Consider the following 26445-nt stretch of genomic DNA (forward strand, 5'->3'; position numbering starts at 1 on the left):
GTCCCTCTGGGAAGTCAGAATTACTTGGTTTCTCTAACAAGTTCTAAAAGTTTGTGTAAATTAGTACTGGTTTTGAGAGGGGAAACTTGCAGCATCTATTAAAATTAAATATGCATAGCTAGTGATACAGCATTTCTGCCTCTAAGAAGCCATTCTTTGCAAGTATTTGCATTTGTATGTGAAGAGTTGGTCACTGCATAATTAAAATAGCAAGATATTGGAAACAACATACATGTCCATCAATGGGTTACAGATTAAATAAATAATGTGACACCCACCATAGGAAACCACATATAACTTTTAGAGAAGAATAAAAGATGTGCAATGCCCATGATACATTCTTCAAGTGAAAAAAATGCATATGCAAGTGCATGTGCACATTTGTAAATGCATAGAAAAAAGTGGGATGACAGACATTGAATTTTATCTACCTCTGGGGAGTGCTAAGGGGGATTTTTCTCTTTTTCCTTTTTCACTTCTATATTACAATCACTTTTATAACTAAAGAGTAATATAAACAGTTTAACAATTTAAACAAAAAAAATTTTCAGACATGGAATAGGAGGGGCTGAGAGCAAAACCAGCCATAGTTAGTCCATAAGGAACAAGGACTTCTAGATGGTCAGGATTAGTACTTAGAGTTATTTCACTATCTAGGACTGCTCATTACAGATCTGGCCCATTGCCTTCTAATATGAATAGTAGGGTCAGTTAGAGAAGGAGGCAGTATTCCAGCTAACTTCAGGTTGGCACGACAAAAGCAGCAGTGAAGTTCCACTATGTGTTTATCCTCATTAGTAATTCTTCCTCCACATCTTGCCAGCAAGGACAGCTTTAGGCCCTAGGAATCCCCTAACAATGGCTAGAAGAGATGGTGGGTTGAGAGAACTCAACTAGAGCACCTCACAACAGGTAGCTGACCACAGCATTGATTATTCAGGCATGGACTGTGCATTGGACATTTGTCACCTAAAGAAGGGCCCTCTGCTGCCATCCACCTTTCCTGAAGGACCCAAATGATATCTACTTGTTTGTCTACATGCTTGCTCACTCACCAGAGCCAGTATATAGTATCCGGCTTGAGGAGAGTGAAGTAGGGGAAGGGAACCAGAACCATATGAGACAGAATTATTTTATAGTTGGAGAGGTTCAGTGCTGTGCTTATCTCTGGGGCCTATAAGTCTGACACTGACTCTTGGCTGAGATAAGGGCAGTGGGATAATTAATGATTTATAATGCACTAAAGTTTGAAACTGCCCTGGTGGTACCCACTGCTGGTTTATTAGGACTTATGCCTGGCATTACAAGTCAGATAGTCTGGCTTGGCTATGTGTACAGAAGGCCATGAAAGACACTACTGGAGACTTTTAGGATGCCTCCTGAAACTAAGATTTATCATACAAATCTTGGTGATTTTATCCAGAGAGGCAGCATGTCGTGTGTGAATAATGACTTTGGGAAGCTGTACTTGGAAGGCTCTTGGGCCCCTGATGTTTGCCTGCATTCTGTTTCTACTGCTTTACTGTATAATTTACATTTATTGAAAACCTTATGTGAGAATTCTCTGTGGAGTCTCACAAATCCTTTCAATTATCTGTGTTGTAATTTTTGCAAGAACCTTGAATAAAATATAGCTGTAGTAGTTTTTTAATGCTGCATAACAAATTACTGAAAATGTAGCTGCTTAAACCAACACTCACTTATTAATTCAAGTAGGTCAGAAATCAGGGCATGATGTAGTTGTGTTCTCTGCTTAGGGTCTCAAAAGGCTAAGATGGTGGTATTGGCTAGACTGCATTATCATCTGGAGCTTGGCATCCTCTTGCAAACTCACATAGATGTGGCAGGATTCAGTTCTTTGGGATTGTATGAAGGACGTCCCTGTTTCCTTGCTTTTTGTCAGCTACTTTCTTGTTGGGGTAGCTCTCAGGCCTAGAGAGGCCTATATTCCTTGACTATGGCTCCTTTCAAGGACCTCTCAGACTTTCAATCTCTTTAATTAAGAAGAGTCCATTCCCTTTTAAAAGATAACCTAATTAGGTCAGATTCATGCAGGATAATCTCTCTATTTAAGGCCATCTGATTTGGTATTTTAATTATATCTGCAAAATCCCAGTAGCACTTATATTAGTGTTTGATTGAATAACTGAGAGAAGACCTCTGTATTCCAGAGGGTGCAGATCTTGGGGGCCATCTTAGAATTCTGCCTTCCTCAACTGCTCCCAATTGTTAATTGAGTTTATTAATACAGACCATAGCATTGTGTTCCATGGAGCCACAGGAAGTAGAAGAAGACTCTTGGGTATGAGAGCACTCCTTTATTTTACCAGGACAATCCTACTTGTATCTATTGTACAAAATTACAGTCTGTAGAAATTACAGCTATTATATTTTGTTCATACTTTTTCTTTTGGTAATCACATCTAGCCTCATAATTTTAAATTGTACATGTATACTTGTATTTCTTTCTTTCTTTCTTTTTTTATGGCCTCACTGCACAGCTTGCAGGATCTTAGTTCCCCAACCAGGGATTGAACCTGGACCTCAGCAGTGAAAGCACAGAGTCTTAACAACTGGACCTCCAGGGAATTCCCTATACTGGTATTTATTTATTTATTTATTTATTTTTTACGTGGCAGACAGCATTTTTATTTTATTTATTTATTATTTTTTTAATTTTTTTGCGGTACGTGGGCCTCTCACTGCTGTGGCCTCTCCCGTTGCGGAGCACAGGCTCCGGATGCGCAGTCTCAGTGGCCATGGCTCACGGGCCTACTCGCTCCGCGGCATGTGGGATCTTCCCGGACCGGGGCACGAACCCGCATCCCCTGAATTGGCAGGCAGACTCTCAACCCCTGCGCCACCAGGGAAGCCCTATACTGGTATTTCTTAAATGTATTGATCTGGCCTGAACTTCTGACCAGACTCATAGTTAACTGCCTTCTTGACATCTCCATTTGGATACATAATAGGCATATCAAACTTAAGATTTCCAGAATAAAACTGATATTTCCCTCTAAAATTACATCTCTTGTCCTTCGAATATCTAGTTGGCTGATTGGTAAAGGTCCTCCCCTATACAAAGCTAGTCTGTACAAAATGGGAAACGTAGGTGTTTTTCAAATGTGCAGACACCAAAATCAAGTGTCATAGAACATTAAGAAACATGGAATGGCCCAAAGAAAGGAACAAAATAAATCTCCAAAAACCAACACTAAAGAAGTAGAGACACATGGATTACCTGATAAAGAATTAAAAATACCCATCATAAAAATGTTCAACAAACTTAGGAAAATGATACATGAAAAAACGAGTAGAAAATTAATTTAAAAACCCAGAAACTTTTGAGGTGAAAAACACGGTAGCTGAACTGGAAAATTTACTAGGATTATTCAACAGCTGACTTGATCAAGCAGAAAAAAAGATGAGACATTTGAAATTATGCAATCAGAGGAGAAAAAGGAAAAAAAAATAAAAAAAGTGAAGAAAGCTCAAGGGACTTATGGAATACTGTAAAATGTATCAATATATGCATTATGAAAATTCTAGAAGAGGAAGAGAGAGACAAGGGCAGAAAGCTTTTTTAAAGAAATAATGGTTGAAAACTTCCCAAATCTGGTGAAGGAAATGCACATTCAAATTCAAGAAGCCTATAGTTAAAAACACTGTACTGAACACTTAAAAATTTGTTAAGAGGTTAAATCTCATGTTTGCACTTTTTTTTGCCACAGTGAAACAAGCAAACAAACAAAACCCCTGCATCTTGTATAGTATTCTACTCAGAAGTAGAAATGTCATCTTTCAGTTGCTTAGTCTCAAATCTTAAACTCATCCTTAACTACTCTCCCTCTCATCCCTGACTACTCTCCCTCTCATCCCTGACATCCCATCTGTCAACAAATCCTATTGCTTCTACTGAGGCAGGTTTCCTCTAAACTTAATGAAGTTCAAACTTTCAAGCCCCTTACTTGCATGAACTCCTTTCCAGATCCTGGGAGGCAGCCTGGCAAAGTGTTCACATGGCCATATGTTTTTGTGCAATTTGCACAAATCTTTTTTAAGGTTAAAAAATTAAAACATAATTCACATATGATACATTTTACCCTTTTAGAATATAAAACTGAGTGATTTTTAGAGTATTTACAAAGTTGTTTGACTACCATAACTATATAATTCTAGATCATTTTCATCACCCCCTCTTCCAAAAAAACCCATACTCATTCTTTCCATTCTTCCCTCCTCTCCAGACCCTGCAACTACTAATCTACTTTCTGTCTCTGTGAATTTGTCTATTCTGAACAGTTCATATAGCTGTAATCATATAACACATGGCTTTTGTTTCTAGCTTCTTTCATTTAGCATGATGTTTTCAAAGTTCATCTGTATCAGTCCTTAATTCTTTGTTATTTCCAAATATTATTCCATTGTATGGATATACTGCATCATGTTTATTCATTTATCAGTTAATGGACATTTGGATTTTCTTTCTTTTTGGCTATTAAGAATATGCTGCTATGAATATTCATGTACAAGATTTTTTGTGGATATATGTTTTATTTTATTTTTATTTATTTATTTTTGTGGTACTTGGGCCTCTCACTGTTGTGGCCTCTCCCGTTGCAGAGCACAGGCTCCAGACACGCAGGCTCAGCGGCCATGGCTCACGGGCCTTGCCGCTCCGCGGCATGTGGGATCTTCCCGCACCGGGGCACAAACCCGTGTCCCCTGCATCGGCAGGTGGACTCTCAACCACTGCGCCACCAGGGAAGCCCCGGATATATGTTTTAAATTCTCTTGGGTAGTGTGGTTGGATGAATATTGTGTTGGCTCCCCACAGATATGCACATCCTACTCCCTAGGGCCTGTGAATATATTACCTTACATGGACAAAGAGACTTTGCAGATATGATTAATTTAAGGGTCTTGAGATGGAGAGATTATCTGAGTGTCCCAATGTAATCATAAGTGTCCTTATAAGAGGAAGGTAAGAAGTTCAGAGAAGGCAGAGAAGGAGATGTCATGACAGAAGAGAAGTTGAAGTGATACAAAGAAGGGGCTGTGAGCAGAGGAATGCAAGTGGCTTCTAGAAGCTGATAAAGGAGAGAAAATGAATACTTCTCTAGAGCCTCCAGAAAGAATACAGCCCTGATGACACCTACAGAACTTTAAAATAATAATATTGTGTTGTGTTATATGTATTGTTTTAAGCCTCCAAATTTGTCATAATTTGTTACAGTTTAATCACAGGAATCATATTTTGGAACTTGGAAGTGGGTTACTCCTGCAACAAATACCTAAAAATGCAGAAGTGGCTTTGGAACTGGGTAGTGAACAGAGCTGGAAAAATTCTAGCTAAAAATGCATGATCGAAAAAGCCTAAATTGCCTTGAACATACTGTTAGTAGAAATATGGATGGTAATGAGTCCTCCTTATCTCTACTAAGGAGGACTCAGAATGAAGTGAAGAGCATGGTACAGAAAATCTGTATCTTCTTAGAGAACACCTAAATGATCATGAAAAGACTGCTCGTAGCAATGTGGAGTCTAAGCCCTCACTACTAATGAGGGCTCGGAAGGAAATGAGGAAGATGTTAACATGGAAAATGGAGTAAAGGGGATCTTTGTTATACAGTAGCTGAATTGTATCATACACTTATGTAGAAAGCATAACTTGTATGAGGTAAATTTGATATTTAGCTGAAGAGATTTCCAAGCAAAATTTTGACGGTATGGCCTGATTTCTACTTGCTGTTTGTAGTAAAATACAAGAGGAAAGGGTAAATTGAAAGAACTATTAAGCAAAAAGAAACCAGGACTTGACTTGGGAAATATTCATCCTACTCAGACTACAAAAAAATGCTAAAATTAGGAGATTCACTACCAGGAAAGTGTGCTCTGGAAATAAAGTCAGGGTGTGCTGGGGCAAACCTTTCTAAGGATTAAAGTGACTTGTAAGGATCAAAGTGCTTAGGTAGGTGTTTCATGGAACCTGTTAGACATCTTAGAAGAAGCCAGGAATAGACATGAGATTATCCAGGAAAGATCCGTGAGGAACCCCTTGTGCAGTGGAGAAATCTTCAAGATATAAATGGGAGACCCACAAGGCTCTTTAGACTGTTGTTTCAACAGAAACACTGCCAGCATGGACTGAAAGGAATAGAGAGAGGACAAAAGAAGAAGACTGCCAGACTCCTAAAATTCTATAAGCAGGAAACAGGCTGATAAATCTACTCAGCTGTAAACCTTGCTTTCCTACCAGGAAAAGGAAGAATGATGTAGGGGGTAAAGCCAAAGGCACAGAGCAATGGGTCTTGAGCCACAGAGTTTATTCCCTGGCCTTGAAACCTCATGGAGTTTGCGTGGGTGAATTTTGATATTGGTTTTGAGTGTAGACTACTTTTGTCCTTCCATTTTTTTTTTCCCGTTCTGCATGGGAATCTCTGTAACTGTTATCCTATGCCTATTGCACAATCATATTTTGGAAGCAGATTGACTGTTTCCTAGTTTTACAGGTCTACAGATGGAAGGTGATTTGGACTCAGGATAGATTGTATACAGAACCTTACCTATGCCTAACTTAGATGCTTTACATGATGAAATTTGGGACTTTTGAGCTGATGAGATTTAGATGAGACTTTTATACATGAGTTGATTTTGTAATGAGTGAGAATTTTGGAGAACTTGAGTTGGGGTGGATGCATTTTCAAGTGGTTAGACATGAATCTTTGGGGACAGGGACCTTACTGGTAGGCTAAACAATGGGCTTTCAAAGACGTCCATGTCCTGACCCCTGAACCTGTGAATATTCTACCTTACAGGATAAAAGAGAATCTGAAGATATGATTAATTTAAAGATATTGAGAAAGAGAGATTATGCTGGATTATGTCAGTGGTCCCAAAGTAATCACAAAGGTACTTATATAAGGAAGACAGGGGAGTTGGAGAAGACAGAGAAAGAGATGCAATGATAGAAATAAAATCAAAGTAGGAGACATAATGACAGACACAGAGATTGAAGTAATGTGAGAAAGGGGTCACTAGCCAAGGAATGAGGTAGCCTCTAGGAGCTGGAAAACGTAAGGAACAGATTCTCTCATGAAGTCTCTAGAAGGATTAAAGCCCTGATGACACTTTGATTTTAGGACTTCTGACCTCCAGGACTGTGAGATGATAAATCTGTATTGTTTTAAGCCACTAAGTCTGTGGTCATTTGCTACAGATCAGCAATAAGAAAGGAGTACAGGTATGTGCCTAGGCCTGAAATGCTAGGTAAAATTAAGATCTTTTAACTATAATTTCTACCCTGACTTCCACTATGTTGCAATTTCTTTCATGTCATGTGGTGATGGAATGGCCACAGGCATTTTGGGGAGACAGATAAAAGGGAGTTACATGGGAATACCTTTAGTATAGATTTAATGGAATATATTTATATGGTTTGCAATCATGTCTCCACGTAGTTAACCTATTGTTAGCCATCTAGAGTAGAAATGGCTTCCAGAAATACTTTGTTCATTGTGTGAATTCCCCTGACCCTCATGACGTGAAGGTACAGGGCCAAGGAAAGTATTGGGACATGAATATGTCCTTTGGTTCTCAGTGTGTAGGTGGAGGAAGAGAAACAAGGCTTGAAATGTAGGGAGTCAGAGGTTTTCCCAAATTTGACAATCCTAGAATTTTACAAGCTGTATCAATGAAAAATTGTAAAGATAAAACAGATGTTTCCAAATTATCAGGAATAAAAACCATGGTAGAGGAAAGCCTGGATTATTTTTCTATTATCGCCATAGAAAATGATATTACAAAATATTTGTCATATGAACACACTGTCAAAGAGCATGAGGCCAATATGTAGGGGGAAAAAAGAATATCACAGATGTGTGCTATTATGTTATTTTTCTGGATTTAATGATGTTTACAACATTTATCAGCTTTTCAAATTGTATTCTATTAATTTTAATTTGTAATTTAAAATTCATAGTTTCTTTTTTTCATCTTAAGTAAACATTCACTTTTGTACTTAATTATGTATTCCTAATTTTGTATTATATTTTGAAAGAAGGTGTCCCTAATTTACAAGTTCAGATCCTACTTCTGGCTATATCTTTAATATTTACCCAGAAATCAGTCCTTACCACCTCCACTGCTACTACCCCATCCCCAGACACTACCATTTCTTTCCTATATTATTGCAATAACTTCCTAACTGGTCTCTTTGACTCCACTTTGACCCACTTTCCATTCATCCTCAGCACAGTATTGAAACTGATCCTGGTAATGCCATGTAATGCAGTGTAATTAAGGTAACATACTACAACCAAATGTAGTGTAATGTAACATAACAATGTAAGTCAGACCATGGGTTCTACCTGTTCAAAACCTTCCAGAGGGCTTCCACTTTACTCAGAGTGAAAGCCAAAATCCTTGAAATGTCTTACAGGATTCTACCTCTCCCTGTGCAACTACCTCCGAACTCCCCAAATTAACTTATCACCTACTCTTCTCACTTACCCTCCTCCAGACCTTCTAGTCTTCTTGCTGTCCACAAGTCAGACTTGCTTTCATGTCAGGTGCTTATACTGCCTGTTCACTCTGTTTAGAATGATCTTCCACCCAGATATTACATGATTTGCTCCCTCGCCTTCTTTAGGTTTTTGCTAAAATGTCACCTGCTGAGTAAAGCTTCCCTGGCCACCCTAACAATTACACTCTCCATACATGCATACACACACACCCACACCACCCCCGCGCACACACACACACTGTCTCTCTCTCTTTCTCTCCATCCCCCTTTCTTTATATTTCTCCTTAGCATTTTCCTTGCCTTCTGGGTTTGGTTTGTTGTGAAACCTGAAATCAAATAAATTTTTTATTGATTCAATTTCAGATAATACATCCAGATAGTATACATTTCAGCATTTCAATGGGGAAGATGTCATTTTGAATTTGATTACTTTAAATACAGTTTTTGTTAGTTTTTGGATGATTCACAATCCCTATTCACAACTCAAGAATATTCTTGGGTTTACTCCATGATTGCATAATACACTTATTTTCCTTGTAAAGTGTTGGTTATAAATTTGTACTCTTATTTCACATAATTTTCCCTGGTTCAATCAGAGAGCATTTCTTTTAACTTCTCTTGTTGACACTATTGACAGAATCACCAAGGCACTTGACTACATTGAGATATATGCCATTCTTAGAAAAATCTATTTATGGAAAGGGAAACAGAGCTAATTAATTTCATTTATAGTACCCAGTCTTATTGCAATAATAAGAAATGGCAATGAGAGAAAAACTGCTTCCTTTGAAAACAGAGGCCAAGATAACTTATTTTATTGCTAGGAAAAGGAAAGTTTAAAAGCAAAGAAATGAGGTTTTATTTTATTTATTTATTTTTTTGTATGTGCAACATTGGAAATTGCTTTTTAAAGCCCTCGGTCAACAGATGTTGCACCTATAAAAGTGGAGACCCCAGTTTGATCCTCCTATCTAAAAAAACTCCATAATTATTTTCAGACATAAAACACCTTTTAATTGAATGATCCATCAAGGATTCCTTTCAAATTCCAGAGTTGGTGGAAATACAGTTTTATTTATTGGTCACAGTTCTCAATTTTGTACTTTAAAGTTTCATGGAGAAACTCATTTAGAAGTATGTTTTAAAGTGAATTGAAATTGATTCCTAAAAGGATAGCTTATTATGGAATGATTGTTTTTCATATAAACTAAAGCATTTCCTCCACCTCTATTATTGCTTAGTTTGAATCAAAAATTTTCAATTTATGTAGGCACGATTCTGATGAAGATAATTGACTTAACTGTTCACTTTTAAAGTCAAATGATTCATTCATTCATTAGAAACAATTATCACGAGCCAGTTGGGAGTTGGTACTCTACTAGAGGCTGGGAAAACTTTCTGGAGAAAATGATGCCAAAATTGAGTTGGCAAAAATAAACATTTGTTTTATTTTAAATGTTTAAGGTATTGTCTTTTAGCTGTGGCCCACTTTTCTAATATTCTACTTCGTAATTCTGAGGTTAACTACATTTCTTTCTTTTTTTTTTTTTTTTTTTCGGTATGCGGGCCTCTCACTGTTGTGGACTCTCCTGTTGCGGGGCCCAGCTGCTCCGCGGCATGTGGGATCTTCCTGGACCGGGGCACGAACCCGTGTCCCCTGCATTGGCAGGTGGACTCTCAACCACTGCGCCACCAGAGAAGCCCTACATTTCTTTTGTGATATGTGACTCTGCATCAGGCCCTGATGACTGGGTGTACTGGAGAGGGCTGGAAGGCTAGAGAAGGCAGAAGGGACTTGCTCATTCTACTTACTTCCTGGGCATTTAGTATCTCAACAGCAGCACTGCTCCCTGCAGTGACACTAAACTCCAGCAACAGCAGTTGTTTTCAGCTTGTATTTTTTCCACACAATTAGAACTAGCCTTATTAGATCCTTGAAGACATCAGCTGACTGGTGCCCCTATTTAGAGGTCCGAGTGGCAGCTTCAAGTTTTCATAATTCCTTATATTACCATCTTCCATTTGTCCCCTAAGCTAGAGGTGGTAGCTGCTTCCTAGAGTTATTACATCTGTGGTCCTTCAGAGTCCCCTTTCTGTCTTTCCAGTTTTCTAGTACATGATTATCCATTCCTTATATTAAACTTTCTTTGTTACATACTTGATATAGTTTCTACCCCCTGCCTGGACCTTGGCTGATACAGAAACTGATGTGTCTCCAATCATTTTAAAAATTAGTTTCATTTCTCAAGTTTCTCTTGATATATCGATAACCTCTGGCAATGTCTGTGATCTATATAAATTCTATATGTGTATACACGCACACAATCTATGGCTTCAGTAGTTTTACAAATGCAGGAAATGGAAGCGTTACTAATTAGGATGCTTTAAATATCTTCCCTGAAATTGGGATGGCCTGTTATAAGATGACAAATTGTATTTTTATTACTCTGCTTTTTCTTATAAGCTTTACTTGAAGAATAATTAACAAAATTTTATTAGTAAGTGTGGCAAACCTACATTGTAATTATCTATAAAGGAAATTACCAGATATGTAAATATAATGCTTGCCCCAGGTATACATGCATCCTAGGTAATTAAGGATGAGCACACCTTGGGCAAGCTAGGGAGTTGAAATCATTGGCTGTTACGCTACTGGTAAAGTTTAATTTAATTCTAATCAATTTAAATTACAAGTTAAAACAGCACTCAGCTCTTTCAAATTTCTATGAAAACACATTCATATTATTTATAAAACCAAACAGATAGTCTATACAACGACTGGCATTTCTTCTCCGTTATTTTGCTCAGAGTGACTCCATTCTTTACTTGATTTATCCATTTGAAATTTTTGTTTGATTCTATGAAATAAAGTGAAAAAAGTCAACAGAAACAAATTCAGTTTGAATATTGAGATTAGAAATTCTTGCTTAGTGTGATCTGCAGCCTTATTAAGCATTTAAAATAGTGGCTTGTAGAGTGCAGACTATTTCTTAAGCTTTTCTATAAAGAAGCTTTATAGAATATAAATCCTCTAATACAGTCCATGGATAGCTGAATTTATGAAATCTTTTTATAAAGATGGCTTGACATACTGTTTCAAATATTAGAGAGTTAAAACGATGTTACTGGGACTTCCCTGGTGGAGCAGTGGTTAAAAATCAGCCTGCCAGTGCCGGGGACTTGGGTTCGATCCCTGGTCTGGGAGGATCCCACATGCTGTGGAGCAACTAAGCCCATGTGCCACAATTACTGAACCTGTGCTCTAGAGCCCGCACACCACAACTACTGAGCCCACGTGCTGCAACTACTGAAACCCGCGTGCCTAGAGCCCGTGCTCTGCAACGAGAAGCCAACGCAATGAGAAGCCTGTGCACCGCAAGGAAGAGTAGCCCCCGCTTGCCGCAACTCGAGAAAGTTAGCTCACAGCAACAAAGATCCAACGCAGCCAAAAATAAAAACAAAACAAAACAAAAATGATGTTACTCATTTCCTGATGAATTCTCTGAACTTTTAAATTCAATCCATCTTTACATGTGTTTAAAAAATGTTTTTTAATCACAGAAAAATATATATTTTTTACTCTTTAAATATTTTTGTTGCTGTCATTTAGGTGTTTTGTTTTTTAAAATCCATGTTTTGTTCTTTAATCCAGAATTTGAATGGTCTGTAGTTTAGAAATATCTCTGTCAGTAACTGACACATTAAATAGCTCAAAGAGTTGAAAATACTCTTAAAATGATCTCATCATGATGCCTCAAACTCTGGAGAATGAATCCTGGCTAATTTTAGGTGCAGAGGCAGGAAGACTTTCTTTAAGGACATGAAATAGATATTTAAAAATTACCCTTTATCTGATTACTTTTCCAGAAAAAACTTACAAAATAATTAATAAGATGGTATTTCAAAATCACTTATTTCAAAATTACTCATATTCATATTTAATCCAAATTCCAGCAGGAGAGACAGAAGATACAGTTAAAAGGCAACATTTGAGGAGATAAGGACTGTTAATTTTTCAAAACTGATGAAAAACAGGAACCCATGGATAAAGTACACAAGAATAATGTATACCAACCTCATGCATGAGCACAGATGTAAAAAATATCCCTGACAGGATGGAACTGAATATAGCTTATATAGAAGGTCATGATCATCGTTATATCACGATCATGGACTCTAAGGCATACACAGACCATTTCCCAGTCTGCTTTTAGCCTCCTCTGAGCTGAGCAATTTTCTCTTTCTGGCTTGCCTTAAAGCTTTCTTATTTTGCTTCTTATGACTGACTCTTTTGATGAATGTTCCCATAGCAGAGTTTTTGGGGGCTCTAAGTGACATTTTCCTGTATGCCACAGTCCTCTCCTTTTGAGGGAAGGGGGGTTGAAGAAAGGAAGTAAAGGAGCTTGGAAGCTAGAGCTAGTTTTGGGGGATGGTCAACCATGACCTCATACTATTACTGGATCCATCCTATCTCCTCGGGGCTCTGCTACTCAATCTGCTCCATTTTCCAGTATTCTGGCTCATGGTGATTTGCTTTGGGGCTCCATTATTTCCTGCACCAGTTCAGGGCAAATAGCCATTCTTAGTTCATTGGATAAATATATATATACCTGAAATATAATCCTACCATACAGCTTTTGGGCCCCATGATAATCACTGAATCTGTTTTAGGGTCCCTGACCATTCCATGACATTGGGATCTCACTAATTATTGTAACAGTGCGAAGAATGTACTACATAGAGTGTACAGAGGATTTTTAAGGATTGATGCTATCCAACTCCACACATCAACCTACTAGTGTCCCATCTCTGACCAGGCTCCAAATAATGCTCATTTGACCTCATTAAAAGAAAATGAGGGAAGGGAGAAAGAATATACCAAAAATATTAATAATGATTATATATGGGGATGAGGTCACAGATTACTTTTACTATCGTCTTTATACTTCTTTTAACTTTCTAATAATTTTAAATGAACACTTATTAATTTTATATTGATAAAAAAGCCATGAAAGAAACACACATAAAAAAAGTTTTAAGAATCTATTATGTTCCCAGAACTTTGTCTAGTATTTTCTAGTGGTTATTCCTGTAGAAACATAAGATAATTTCTTTTGTTTACAATTTTTTATTGTTACGAAAGCATCCATAAGTAGATATTTCTACTTCAGACCTTGTTTGGGATATGTACCTTGCTTCTCTAGCAAGCAGACTTCTGTTTTCTTCATTAGGTTTTCTCATTCTCATTCTCATTTTTTTTTTTTTTTACTTACTGCCATCTCTTCACATCTGTCTCTTTACCATGACACACAAAATGAATCATCTAACAGTAATCTCCTAGGTGTCAATATCTAGCTACAGATTGGAATTTAATTCCCTTTCCTCCATATGCTCTTGTTTCTAGAAGCCTCTTATCAGAGCAAATTATCTTATTTTCACATTAAAAATTGTTACTGTCAGAGAAATAACAGCTAGTCCCACACATATGGTGAATAAAATTCAAATATTTGATTAAAAGTAAATAACATTAGAAATGTGAAGTTCCAGAAATATACTCCCCCCAACCCCGCCAAATAACTATTATCAAATAAAGCACCCCAGTAGAAATGCAAAAAAAAATTAAGAGACTTAACTTTGTGACAGGCATAAAATATTGGGAGTTCAAAAGTAAAAAATGTTTTTACTCAGATGATGATTTCTTAGACATCAGAAGCATAAGTCAAAATATGTGTATTTAAAATTTACCTTTAGTAAGCTTATTTTCAAAAATAAACATGCCCTATTCAACTTTGTCAATGCAAATATTTATAGTAAAATATTGATTCACAAAGTATCCATACAAAAGGCTTGCAAAATTATATACCTGACAGAACTGAAATTCATTTGAAACATACATTAAATGTTTATTATAGATTCTCTTGCATGAAATTCTTTCAGAAAGTCTGTGAGATATATGGGTTTGATACCCTTATTTTATTGAAGAGGAAGCTGAGGATAGGGAGTGAGCTATAGACCCAAAGGTACCCAGCTAACCAGTGATGGAGTTGAAAGTTAAACCTCAGTCGTCTGAATCCATTGTCCATGTTCTTTCAACTACTAGGCCAAGCTACATGTCTTCATGGAATCATGGGTAGATCCTAACTTCTTAGCAACTAATTTAAAAAACTACCAATAGTTTTGCCACTGTTATTCACCACCTTTACGTCTCTCTCTACCTACACTAATAAATATCTCCTTTAAAAATGCCAGAGGTGCATTAAACTATGTACTGGGTCATTTTGCTCTACTGTGTTGAGGCCACCTTGCCAGCTGCCCTATAACAAAGTTGGGTGCATCCAAAGCAGAGCAAGCTTGGCGATGTGATGCAGCAGGCAGAAGGAAGCTCTGAAGTTTGTTTTTAGTGGACCTCTTTCAGTTTGCATATCATTTGGACTCTCAGAGCCTGTAGTCTTGCTATGGGGTCACTATTAAGGTTATGGCTGGTGAGGTTCCTTCACAACAAAAATCGGGGATGAACTTCCAAGCATGGTGCTGGAGGGAAGACAGGACAGAGACTTATGCATGTATATGCAATGATAACTGGGTGATGGCACTGCCAGCAAGAGGAAGATGACCAGTGCTCCCAGGGGGTATTGCCTGAGCCCAAAGAACCAACTGGCAGGTTCAGAATTGCAGATTTAACACAGGAGGCAGTATCAGCTGCAAACATCAGCCCAGAGGCCAGCACTTCTGAAATCCAGCCTGAGGACAGGGGGTCTCTTTTCCTCATGTCAGAAAGATACGTACCTTCCTTCGCACTCACTCAGATTCCATCTTAAGGAGACAAGCAGGGGAAGGCAAGAGGTTACAGAGAATTTCTATGCAGGGAAGATGAACACAACCTAAAGGGACCATGTAACTTCTAAAATTAGATTTAACTTCTAATCATAGAAAAATAGAAGTCAGTTTTTACCCTCAATAAAGAGCTGATAGAGGCTGGGACAATGATCAAATTAGTTACGGTCAAAGTAAAACAAGTTAATTTTTTTGCACATTCAAGTTGTAGTGTGAATTATACCCTATCACCCCTATACATTGGCATTTACTGGGAATCACTTTTCCAGGCCCTGTACATTTTTTAACTTAATTCTCCTACAAACCTTGGAGGGGAGGAACCATTATAATCTCCATTTTATAGAAAAGGAAAATGAGGGTTAGAGAGGTTAAGTCATTTTCACAAGGTCATGTAGCTAGTAACATAGCTGCAAAAGAAAAGCTGATTACACTCTTAAATGTTTCAATTTAAAAATAGTTAAAATACAATTTAGGTGAATTGATTTTTGAAATTTGAAGATGTTCAAGTGGAAGACCTCTGAGTAAAACAGGCTGGGTCTGCTGGTAAAAGAGTATTTTCTTTCTAATTTGCATTTGAGATTTTGGTTTTCAGGAACATTTAAAGAAAACTTAAGCCTAAAAGGAGTAGTCAAAATTCTGTCAATTTTGCTGGCAGTGAGGTCATAACATATGTTCACTAGAAAGACACTTTCAGTACAATTGGAAATAAAAGGCCATTGACCACTCCTCTCATGCTATGCCCATTAAGCAGCCAAAGCAGACGTCTTCAAGGTATGGACTTTGAGTTAATCAAGTCTTGGTTTAATTCCTGTTCAACCACATAAAAGCTATGTAAGTCAGTGACCACCTTGAGCTTGTTTCCATGTTGCATGGCAACATGTCAAATCAGGATTAAATGAGGCAACATATATAACACTCTGAACATGGTGCCTGCTATATAGGTGGTGCTCAAAACTGACAATTTGCATCTGCCTATCCATACCCCCGCTTTTTAAAGTTAATCCTAGTATTATTCAATCCCCTGTAGCTTACTATACAGATAAACAATCACTTTAATTCCAGATTTTATTTCATTTAGCAAATGTAAATGTGCACCTGATGATTTAATGCCTGGGGTTATCAAGACAGAGCAAAAGAAATAATCCCCTGGGATATATTTATCAAATTTAGAAAATGCATTTGCTTACCAGCTCACTGAATTCATTATTGCCTAGGTCAAGTCTTTCCAACTGGGCCAGTTTGTGCATTGACCTATAACAGATGGAGAAAAATATTATTGTGAGGCAGTGCATGACACATCGCTCCAAAAGACATTCCACCCACCTCCCTATCAGATTTACCTGGGTGTATAGTGCACAGATACGGGGGTATTTTTTAAGGAGAAGTAAGTTGCAAATATACAGTAACATATGCAAACTGCTGCCTGAAAACCTTTAGTAGCTTACCATGTTTCCAAATGCCAGTCTATGGATGGAGTTCTGGCCTGGATGCTTAATGAAAATCTGGGAAGCTTGTTAAAAATCTATACCAATAGGAGGTACCAATTGGGGCTCCAAAATCCATATTTTTAAGAATCCCCACAGGTTTTGGAAACCAACGGATAAACCCAATTCTTAGTAAAGCGTTCTAAAATTTCACAATATGGCCACAAATTCATCATCAATCTTGTCATTTTTCACTTCCTTAAATGAAATTCTGTTATAGAAAAACATTTTTATCTTCTTTTTTTGAGATATAGTTGATTTATAATATTATGTAAGCTTCAGATGTACAACATAGTGATTCACAATTTTTAAAGGTTATATTCCATTTATAATTATTATAAAATATTGGCTATATTCCTTGTGCTGTACTTTATATCCTTGTAGCTCATTTATTTTATACATAGTAGTTTGTACCTCTTAATCCCCTACCCCCAACTTTTGTACTCATTGTCTCCTAAACATATTGGCTTGAATGATGCTGCAGCTTTGAACAACCTTAAACCTCGGGCAAGAGTTGGTGCCAAAGATTAGACGTACCTTAGCACATGCCATGTGTAATCAGCATTTACCAAACCATTCTCAAGTATAACATACAACATAAGAGAAGAGAGCATTTTTCTGATTTTCAAGTTTTTTATCTCCCTACTAACCAGAATGCTGTCTCCAACTCTTGACTATACAGAAATTCTGGAGGCATTGTTGACTCAAATCTCAAAAAATTTTCATTCCTTCATCTTTAAAATTCATGTAGTAATTATCTTATAGGGCTTTTATGAGTAGCAAATGAAATACTACTGTAATTCAGACTCTGGCAGGCACTCATAAATGCAAAAACATGTGTGTACTCTTTCTTCACTCAGCAACTGTTACTGAAAGATTATTATGAGTTAGATAATCTTCTGGGGTCTGGGGAATAGCACTGGATGAAAAGAAACAAAAATTCCTCCTCAAAAATACTTTACATTCCAGTGGAGATGATAATGACAATAAATAAAACAATTAAGTAAAATAAAATAATATACTAGAAGGTTATAAGTGCTATGAAGAACACTTAAGAAGAGGAGGAAGATAGGAAGAATTCATATAACATGACTGCAATTTTTAATAGGGTAATCAGGTCTCACTGAGAAGAAATTTGAGCCAATGCTTAAAGGAAATGAAGGAGCACCCTAGTGCCTAGACTGAAGCAGGGACACGTTGCTTGCTTGAAGACATCCTAGGTAACCAGTGTGGCTGAAGTAGACTGAGGGACAGGAGAAGTAAAGACATGATAATGGGGAGTTAGAAAATATGGGGCCTTATAGCCCAAGACTTTGGCTTTGATTTTGAGTAAAATGGAGGGTCACTGAAAGGCTTTGATCAAAGGTATATTGAAGTGACTTGTTTTAAAAGGATACCTATGATTTCAGGCTTGTAGACAGACCGAGGAGGATGAAGGTGGAAGCTGGGAGATCAAACAGGCAGTTAATGGAAAATGCCAAATGAGAGGTGACGGTGGTTTGGTCAGGTTGGTGGCAGCGGACGGGGTGAGAAGTGGCTGGATTCTGGACATATTTAAGATTAGATTCAAATGTTTTGTTGACGAAATGATTGTGGGGAGTAAGAGAAAGTAGAGTCAAATGTGATTAAAAGTGTGTTTTGGTCTGAACAACTAGAAGGATGAAGTGTAATTGACTGATGGAGAAGACAGGGTGAGCAGGGTTTTGGGTTCATCAAAAGCTTGGTTTTAAATGTTCTCACCCCTGTCCATCCCCCCTCAAATTTCCTCCCCAAAAGATAAATATGTGAAGTGATGGATGGGTTAATTAATTAGATGAGAAGAATCCTTTCATAATGTATACTTCCATTAAATCATCACAATGTACTTTAAATATCCTACAATTTTATTTATCAGTTATACCTCACCTCATAAGGTTGAAAAAAAAAGAAATGCTAAATTAGAAATTTCTATTGTAAAGCCAACTAGAGATGTCAAGCAGGAACTTATATACACAAGTCTGGAGTTCAGGGAAGAAGTCCAGGCAAAATAGATCATTAGAGCATGGTCAGCATACAGATGGTATCAAGCCTTGAGCATGTGAGATCACCAAAGGAATGAGTGTAGATGAGAAGATAATAGGTCTAAGAAGACATGAGGATGAGCCAGGAAAGAAGACAGAGAAGCTACTAGGATCACAAGAGAAAAGACAGAAGAGTGTGAAGAACTGGAAGCCAAGTAAAGATGGCATTTCAAGTTGGAAGAAATAACAAATTGTAAGAAAAATTGATGATATACCTGAGAAATGACCACTTGATTGAACAACATGTAGATTAGTGATGACTTTGAGAAGATCAGTTTTCTGTTTTAAGCTTTTGCTAATGCTCTTTTTCTCCCGTTCAATATGCCTTTATCCATACATCTTCAATACTTTTTATTCAATAACATAAACATATTGATTTCCTACTATCTCTCAACTTTTAAGGTTATCAAGATGAAAGGTGTTTTTCCTATTATCAGGTAGCTCATAATCTTGAAAGAAAATGGTTAAGACAATGGGCCATGTTTACCCAATAGACTAAATGCCATAGAAAATATATGTGTAGGATTCTAAAGAAGTGCTTTTTCAGCGTTGGGGAGTGAGAGTAAAAAATAGGAGACTCGGGCTTCGCTGGTGGCGCAGTGGTTGAGAGTCTGCCTGCCGATGCAGGGGACGAGGGTTCGTGCCCCAGTCCAGGAAGATCCCGCATGCCGCGGAGCGGCTGGGCCCGTGAGCCATGGCCGCTGAGCCTGCACGTCCGGAGCCTGTGCTCTGCAATGGGAGAGGCCACAACAGTGAGAGGCCCAAGTACCGCAAAAAAAAAAAAAAAAAAAAAGAGACTCTACTGACCCTTCACTTTGTAGCAGTTGATCAGGCTACAGAATCAGAAGAGATGGATGTTTTTTGGAAGAGACATCAAAGGGGGGCATTGAAAGAGATCAAAGCCCATTTAAGGAACTGCAGGTTAGTAAGAATGGTAAATGAGAAACATAGTAATAAATAAGAAATAATATGTAGACAAGGGCCAGATCATGAGATCATCCATGTTAAACAAAGAAGTTTGAGTTTTAGCTTGAAGGCAATGGAAGCTTTAAGATTTAGATAGGGAAGATATATCAAATTTTTATTTTAGAAAGATCACTTTGGCAGCTTGGAGTGGTGTGGGAAATGTGGAGAAGATGTGCTAGCAAAAGGTCAAATAAAAGACTGTCCTGAAATCTATGTGGGATATAATTGTGGCCAGAAATAAGACAATGGCAGTATGGATGATATGGCGGGAACTATGAGGGATGCACTGGTGAAGACATACTTGGTAATGATGATAGTTGGTTGGATGTGGAAGGTAAAGAAGAGGAAGGAATTGAAGCTAGTTTCTGGATTGAGTAGCACTGTGGGAATGTTGCAAAGGAATAAATCTAAGGTGGAGAGAGCTGGATGTAGTGAATACTTTTTTAAATACTATAGAGAATTTGAGGTGAATGTGTGAGTCCTATGTTAGGAGAAAATTGTGTGTGTGCACGCATGGTCACACACGTGCACATGTGCACCTGTGTAAGACTGGAGCTCAGGTAAAAGGTCTTGACTAGAAATAAATATTTGAAAAATAAATAAGTGATGTTTCTTGTCTACTCCACCACAAAGTTATCTCTCCTTTTAAACTCACATACTATCTGCTTTCTTTTCCATGATTTATTTGGCATTGGTCACTAACTTTCTTGAATTGTTAGTTTTTTCATATATATATATATATATATATATATATATATATGTCTCCTTTACACTTCAAGATGCCCAGAAGGGTCTGTGTGGGACCACTAGCAGTCCAAAGATGGTTGTGAAACATTGGCCAGCATTGTAAGAACATCTGACTCACCTCTTGCCAAACCTATACCACTGAATAGGTGCTTCTAGTGGAAGGGGCAGTAGTGGCTGTGCTCCATGAAGAGAGAATTAGATTTTCTTCTGAACCTGGGAATACTGAGGAGTGGCAGATTCTCTCAAGCTTTGTTTCTAGACCACATTGTCATCCAACAAACAATGAACACCAAAACTTTGGGAACCAAGGTGAAGGACCAAGTGACCAAGCATGGCAATGAATGAAAAATGACCACAGGAGTAGTAAAGCCACCTGCATTTGACTTGACCATGTAGCCTTAGGCAAAAAGTATTCTAGTGAGAACCATTATGAGCTGAAGACCAGAAGCCTTTCCACAACTTCCTGAACTCTAGGAACTCTGTAGTTCTCACTGATCTCCAAGATGCGTATCACATAAACCTGAGAATATACATTTTTTCTAGCCATGGTGGTTAAAGAGAAGGACACAATTATTTTTATTAAATGAAGACATGAGTGATGTCTTGTACTTGAGTGTCCTAAAGTAAATTTTATTAGTTCTGGGACTTATCTCTTTTTTCTAGGTTAAATATTGGTGATCTCTTAAATCATTTCTTACATGATGGGGTTTCCAGAAACCTAAACACCCTGATCATCTTTATCAAAGCTTCTCTTCCAAACAGGATGAGATACAAACTTGGCACTTTTATTTTTATAGATAAAGCTTTACTGGAACATAGTCATGCCCATTTGTTAACATATAATCTATGGCTCTTTTGCACTGCAATGGCAGAATTGAGTAGTGAGACAGACCATATGGACCACATAATCTGAAACATTTCTGTCTCTGAAGGCCAACTGGCACTCAGAATTAAACACTGTTCTTTAGACGTGGGCTGACCAAGACAATGTATAAATGTATCTATTATGTCTTATGTTTCTATTAGTGTAGTTTGTTTGATTCCTTTTGTATGGGGATAGGTAGCCTCTCTGCCACCTCTAAGACTTTTTCTTTTCCCATCCTAGTTTTAGGCTATTGCTTTTGAAATCTTTGACTCATAAATACATACGTAAAACTATATTTTAAGTTTATAACATAGCTTCCTACGATTCCTTTGCCATTCTTTTGAATGAGCAACAATTTTCCTTTTGTTTGCTCCAGAACAACGACAAAAGGCTTTCCCATGAGGTTCTCTAAACTATTTCCTGAAGCTTATTTAAGTTCTGTTTTTTAAAATTTTATTTTTTTTTTTAAATTTTTTTGCGGTATGTGGGCCTCTCACTGTTGGGGCCTCTCACTGTTGTGGCCTCTCCTGTCGTGCAGCACAGGCTCTGGACACGCAGGCTCAGTGGCCATGGCTCACGGGCCCAGCCACTCCGTGGCATGTGGGATCTTCCCGAACCAGGGCACGAACCCGTGTCCCCTGCATTGGCAGGCGGACTCTCAACCACTGCGCCACCAGGGAAGCCCAGTTCTGTTGTTTAAAATATCTTTTCTTCTATTTTAATTTTATCTTATTTTATTTTCTTGATCCTAGTTTCCATTAATTACTATCACCAAAGTTTCATTCTATCATTACATTCTTACTTCCGTTTTTAAAGTTACTTTCCAATATGATTTCTTACATATCTTTAAAATTTTACACTCTTATTTCTGCTTTTTGAAAATGTCATTCTATATTATTTCTTACATTTTACACCTTTCAAAATGACTGTCTTTACCCATAAGATTTTAGACAGTCTATAATGCAGCCTGTTGCTTTTCTTGTTCGTGTGCTAGTTACTAAACTATAATCATTGTCAAATTGTCCAAAAAAAGTTCCTTTTAGATGAAATATGTAATAGGTTTTTAATTTAATTAGGACACAAACAAGTAAGGCTTTGTCAGAAAAATAAAATAGAACTCATGGTATTTTTATGTTAGTAGTGTTTGTGAGCATTTATTCATTCACTTTGTGCTTCCTTATGGCAGATGCCACGTGGACATTGAAGTTACAAAGATTTCTGGGATGCAGGGTTTCTCAACCTTGGCACTATTGACATTTTGGGCCAGTTGATTCTTTGATATAGGGGACTACTTTGTGCACTGTAGGATGTTTAGCACATCTTACATAGTCTCTACCCAGAAAGACCTACTTTTAAAATGGGAATGATCTTTCAATGAATAATTACTTCACAGGGTGGTAAATGCTAGGATAAAAGTATGTATAGATTGCCATAGGAGCTCAGAAGAAGGAACATTTGACAGTTTGGTAATTATGGAAAACTTTATGAAAAGGTGAAGTTTGAGCTGGGTTTTGGAGAACGTTGCTATATGAGTCATATATGTGAAAAGAAAGAATGAAAATGCTAAAAGAGTACATCTGAAGCTGAGGTTTTTCTGTGATTATAGCTTAAGTCCACAATACTAACGTGTATCCTTAAAGAATGTAAGAGATTTTGGTCCAAAGTGAAGAAATTCTAAAAATTCCCATTAGAGTTTCTTGCACGAATCCCTGTCATTCTATCCTCATGGCTGGATAAGGGGATATCTGGGATGCAGCTCTCTTGTGCATTGTAGGATGTTTAGCAGCATCCAAGGCCTCTACCTACCTAATATCAGTAGTAATCTCTGCAGTTTTCAGATGTCTCCAGACATTGTCAAATGTCCCCAGGGTAGAGGTTAGGGGGGCAAAATTACTTCTAGTTGAGATCCACTGTGCTAGAGGAATATTCCAGGCTTTTATCTCCTCTCCTTGCTGATTCCTTGGAGGGTGAGCCTCTTATATCCATTTGTTTACCTCCTTACTCTACTAGGTGGGGTCCCACGTGGCCTGTTCTTATGCACTTCAAGCAGCCTACTTGATTACGTACTCATTTGACTGTACTCCTTTGTCCTTACAGTAAACACGTGGGTCTGGGGCCTACCTCTATGTCCCAACACAGGAATCTGACTGGTGTGACTTCCCCTTACAAATGGCTTGAAGGCATGATCACTGCCATAGGTTAGGGAGAAAATATCAGGACTTGTTACAGTTTGGGTCACATTCTCTATCAGTTATGCCTACAATTTGATCATCTCCTGTCTGAACCAAATATCTTTCTGATTATTTAGATTCATTTGTAAAGTTCACCTAGTTATCTGAATGAGCAAGTTCTAATGAAATTAGTTGTATTAAATGATGTTTACCAACCTATGTTCATATTATACATGTAAAAATTGTAGAAATGTATAAAGTTTCCATGATTGTTACATTTATCATTGCTGCTTCTCTTGCCTGTAATGTTCTAACTCGTAAATCTCATAGCTGGCTCCTTTTCAACTCAGCTCATATTTTTCCTCCTCATATCCCCTTTACCCAAAATTAAATCTCCTTCCCATCTTCATGTTATATATTACCCTGTTCCATTTTCTTCTTAACACTTACACTTTCTTCTTAACACTTAAAATTAACCTAAAAAATTAAATTAAATATTTTCAGTTAATTTTATATTTTAATATTTAATACTGAAAATTAAAACTTGTTTACTTGCTAATTATTTTCCCCCTACTAGACTGAAGCTTCATGAGAGCAAGTAAGTTGTTGATCTTACAAATAGCTTCTCAGTTTGTTTAATGAAGATATTCATATGTGCGTGAATGAATAACTCTTTACCAGTGAGCTGTTTGAATTCTAGAATATTTACAAAGAAAAACCACTCAATTTTTATCAGACATCTACAGTTAACTAACAGTTGCCAAGGAGGCAGCTATAATTAATTAACAGTTGCCAAGGAGATATCCTGATAGGCCTGTTTTAATGAATATTATAATGAATATACATTAGCTTACTTATTGTAAACTATGCTTGATGATAAAGGCAGATAAGGCTGAGATTCATCCGTCCCAGGATATCTGCATCTTGTGTTAAGTTGACTTCCTGACATTTTCAATAGTAGGTTTTAAAAAATCCAAATAATAAAAAATACTAAGTGAAATATTTAGGTGAGTTTTTCATTTGTTTGGATATCTGAAATATAGCAACAAAACTCTAAATGGAGAGTAGTTTAAGGCATAGATTCTGAATTCAGACAACCTGGGTATAAATCCTGATTCTACCACTCACTTAGCTGTTTGACTTTAAACCAATAAGAACATCTTTGCACCTCAGTTTTCTCATCTGTAATATGGGAATGATAATAAGAATCCTTACATCATAAAGTTATTTTGATGATTAAAATAGTTAATGCAGGTAAAGCACATAAATTGTGATTGACATATGGTAGGTGTTCTTTAAGAGTTAGGTATTGAAATACTTACAGAAGAATTTCAGAGTTGGAAATATTTTGAGAGATTATTGAGGTCAGAGTTTCTTGAAGTTTTCCTAAGACTTATAAATGTTGCATGATTTAAAAAAAAATTTCAGATGGTCAGTACATTTTGGCAAATCTTGCTTAAAAAATGTTAAATAGATTTCTTATCAGTAGGACTTCTTATAAAACAACAAATGTTCATTGTGATTATTTAACAGATTCAATTAGTTTAGACAATTTCCTGTTTATGTGACCAAAAACATTTTTCTTTTCTTTCCCACAGGACATTTCTTAGACTAGGAGAACACTGTAAATACTTTTTTGCAGATGTTGAAATTGAGTTCTTGTCCATCCCAGTCCATGGAATCATGGACATACTTAGTCCATGAAAACACAGGCATGTGTGTTTCCCTATAATGAATATAGGATTTAAATTTGATCGAATCATCCTCTTTTGTCTTCTTGAAACTCTGACCTGTCAGGCCCCGCATCTTAACTCCCAATATTCACTTCAGGCTCTTCTTGCATTTATGACTGTTTTGGACATGCTTCCCTGGTTTGACTTTCACATTCTCCTTAAAAGACCATATTGATTTTTGCCATTTGGCCTTATGCACAGCAACCTCAGGAAAAAGAAGTGCTCCCTTCTTACTAGAGGAGACTTGGTGACTTGTTCAACGTCACACAGAAAGTTAATGACAGAGCTGGCACAGGATCTCTTTTCACAGCAGTGGCCAATCATCTAAAACTGGCCTGGACTGTTTGGCTTGACCATTGTTTAAATATGAATGTTTTTTGAAAAGAATATTTTCTAGAGCTCACTGTAGTCTGTGCCAGGGGTCAAGAAACTTTTTTTCTATTAAAGGCTAGACAAAAAGGGTTTCATGCTCTATAGGCCATATGGTCTCTGTCTCAACTACCCAGTTCTGCCATTGTAGTGCAATGGACATGGCTGTGTTCCAATAAAGCTTTATTTATAAAAAAGGGGCCACCAAATTTGGACCATAAGCCATAGTTTTCCAACCCCTGGTCTACATCAGTCCTTAAGATCTTACATCTAGATAGCTCCGTGAGTTTATGACATAAGCTTGGTCCCTAAGAATATTTAAGTTTTTAAAACCTGATACAATAGATAAATTAAGGACTGGAAATATTTATTATGAGGTAATTGCCACTAGATAACTATATTTATATACTATTTGAAATTCTCATTTCTTAGGGTACATGTTACTGGAATCTAGGGACCTTTATTCTTAATACTGTCCTTTGGTTGCATTTATGAAAATTAAGTCCTTACTAGCATGCTATTACTTTATAGCATTTATCCAATTGCAAATCTGGTAAAAGATTCCAATTGGAGCAATGACGGGAAATAACACAATATCTTGGTGCATCTGTCACTCTGATAAAATTATACAGTCTATGATTTGCTTTTTATCAGATTCAGAGGTTTTATCTATTCAAGTGTACAATTACTTC

General features: G+C 37.2%; 1 protein-coding gene across 3 annotated transcripts in view; it reads right to left on the bottom strand.

Moving 5' to 3' along the window:
- The window catches only part of LRRC7 (leucine rich repeat containing 7), a gene marked incomplete at both ends in the record, with an annotated part of 381292 nt that overhangs the window by 153926 nt on the left and 200921 nt on the right, over positions 1-26445 (bottom strand). For all 3 annotated transcript variants that reach the window (XM_082833990.1, XM_082833989.1, XM_082833988.1), the window contains one exon: positions 16546-16609. In XM_082833990.1, coding sequence (XP_082690116.1) covers positions 16546-16609 — 64 coding nt within the window. The remainder of the gene's footprint in view (positions 1-16545; positions 16610-26445) is intronic.

This window comes from Leucopleurus acutus, assembly GCF_964270905.1.
Source record: "Leucopleurus acutus genome assembly, chromosome: 2".
NCBI lineage: Eukaryota > Metazoa > Chordata > Mammalia > Artiodactyla > Delphinidae > Leucopleurus > Leucopleurus acutus.